Genomic DNA, 2,870 nt, shown 5'->3' with positions numbered 1-2,870 from the left:
GTAAAAAGAAAGAGAGATTACATATTTGGTTTATCCACATGTAGGCGTCAATTACACATTTATTCTATGTGTCATAAACTATTGTGTTGGTCAGTCTCATGTTGCAAATCACATGGATGCATGTCACCTCACTATTGGCCAGTAGCACTGTAAAATCTCCACTGTTAATCGTAAGCCACATGTTGAGCCCTGATTCATCACTCGCCTCTAACCTACGCATGTGTCTGTTGGTGTGCATCACTTGTAATGCCGACAACTCTCCTCACTTTAGGTGTGTCGTGAGACACCTCTCTCCAATTTTTTTGGCCTACAAACAATCGAAACAAGCAAATCACCGGCTTGCTCGCTCCTGCAACTATTTCTGATGTCAGGGTCGACTTCCAATCTAGTTATGCTCCATGGTTCTATGCATGTACTTTATTTTGATTTCATTTTTCTTCTTTTACTTATTTATTTTTTATAACAAATAATTTTTTTTAATTATAAAAATGATGTAGAATGATTATTTATAAAAATGTAATTTATGATGTATATGATGTGGAATATATAAATGTAACTATTAAATGTTATGTTTTAAATGGTTAAAAACATAAGAATTGAGTTATTTTTTATTTTATTTTTAAGACAATGTTTGGAAATATCTACATTAATGAATGAAATGGGATGGTGAAATAACATATTAGAATGTACGATATGATAATGAATGAAATTCTATATTCGAATGATTTTTTTTTTACTTTTGATGGATGTATGAATGAATGCATGAATGGATAAATGGATATTTGAATAATATATTTTTAAATACAAATATGTATGGTGGAATGAATAAATGGATGAATATTTGAATTATATATTTTCATTTTTCAGTACATGTATATAGGAAAAATATAATATGTACCCACTCACAATGTAAGTGTTTTTTACACTGTTTACAAAACATTCATATGCTAACCACTAGGAATAGCAAAAAAATTCTACCCATGGGTACCTTGAAAATATCTACAATGGGTAGTTTATGGTTGAGAATGAGTTTTATGATATCAGTATTGTGGGTACCCATAAATTTATAAATTTAGTTTTTAATTAAATTTTTATATATAATATAGTTTTTTTATTATTTTAAGATTATATATCATATACTTCATTATTATTTCATAATAAATTACACATATTTGACTTGGTCATAAATTTATCATATAAAATAGCTTATTATTCATGTAATAATTATTTTTACATATTGATTATTACAAAGTGTATAAATATATAGTTAAAATTAAGAACTCGTTGGGTACCCAAAAATACCCGCTACCCACTAATACCCACCAATATTGTGGTTTTGGAAATGGGAAAGCGCTACCTACGCCTGTTGTCATACATTTTAAACAAATGTATTACAAATTAATGGTGGATACAGTGGTGTAAAATATTTTACACTAATAGTACATACATTTTAAACTATTAAACAAATAGATGAATGTTTGAATGATGTATTTTTTGAGTGAAATATTTTTTTGTACAACTAAGGATATTCATTTTTTTGTGTAAGGAACTAATCTCTTGTGATATTCGTACTTATTACTCCAAATAAATATCATTATCAGGAATCAAATAGTCAACCTTAGAAATTTAATAGGGCTTTATACTAATATATTAACACATTTTTTGTTTTTTTGAGTGAAGTATGCATGGATGAATAATACAAATTGAATAAGAAGTAGCAAATATATATTTTTCTTTTCCATAAAAAATAAATATTTTCCTAGTTATAAACATTTCATATAAATACATCAATGCATGGATCATACCACCATGCATATGCCCAAGCCACCTTCCTCACTCTCAAATTCATTCCAAAACCTTCAACCCAACAAACCACCGTCACCACCACCACCACCAATGGCCATCGACACCCTCCGTCGATTCTTCCTCCCTTGTTTCTTCCCCACCACCACCACCACCACCACCAAACCACCCCTCTCTTTATCCAAGAAACACCCCAACACCTCATCCCTCCGCCACACAACAACCACCACCACCTCACCCTCCTCCTCCACCTCCTCCTCCTCAACCTCAACAACAACCCTAGCTCCTCCACGCCCTTCGAAATCAATGGTTGTCGGCACCATCTTCGGCAACAGAAACGGCCACGTTTGGTTCTCAATCCAACACGACCGTCTCTCCTTCAAACCCACCCTCCTCCTTGAACTACCTATCTCCACCAACCTCCTCGTCCGTGAGATGCAAAACGGCGTCGTTCGCATTGCACTTGAGTCCAATTACCATTCCACCCCTCTCCGTTCTATACCGGTTTGGACCGTGTTTTGCAACGGCAAGAAAACCGGGTTCGCTGCTAAGCGAAAAGCTAGTGAACATGTTAGGTCTGTTCTTAGAACCATGCAATGTGTAACCGTTGGTGCTGGTGTGATTCCTTCAAGGTTTAGGTCTTCTTCTGATTCTGGTTTGGGTTTGGGTTCTGATGAGTTAATGTATATGAGGGCTAATTTTGAACATGTTGTGGGTAATGCTGATAATGAATCTTTTCATCTTATTAACCCTGATGATTGCCCTGGTCAAGAACTCAGTGTTTTCTTGCTTCGATCCACACTCGGTGTTGTTGATCGTTAAATTTTTAATCTTTTCTCGCAAAGATTCAATCTTTTTTATTTATTTATTTCTGGGTCCCTCCTTAGGGTTGTTATTTTGTTGGCTCAAAGTTATTGAGAGGTTCCGGAATTTTTAAATTGTGGTTGTGGTTTTAGTTCTAAACTAGTATTGCATGGCTCACTTTGATTATGGTTCAAGAATGTTGGGCTATGTCAAGTGATGATGGTTGCAGTGATAGGATACATCTACACGATTACGGCATGATT

The 2,870-nt window shown here is 34.2% G+C and overlaps 1 protein-coding gene across 1 annotated transcript; it reads left to right on the top strand.

Moving 5' to 3' along the window:
• On the top strand, positions 1,824–2,694 carry LOC109353042 (protein MIZU-KUSSEI 1). The gene has a single exon (XM_019595230.1). The coding sequence runs from the start codon at positions 1,897–1,899 to the stop codon at positions 2,623–2,625; it is 729 nt and encodes a 242-aa protein (XP_019450775.1). The 5' UTR covers positions 1,824–1,896; the 3' UTR covers positions 2,626–2,694.

This window comes from Lupinus angustifolius, chromosome LG07 (assembly GCF_001865875.1).
Source record: "Lupinus angustifolius cultivar Tanjil chromosome LG07, LupAngTanjil_v1.0, whole genome shotgun sequence".
NCBI classification, from domain to species: domain Eukaryota; kingdom Viridiplantae; phylum Streptophyta; class Magnoliopsida; order Fabales; family Fabaceae; genus Lupinus; species Lupinus angustifolius.
This window is presented reverse-complemented; position numbering and strand designations above follow the sequence as displayed.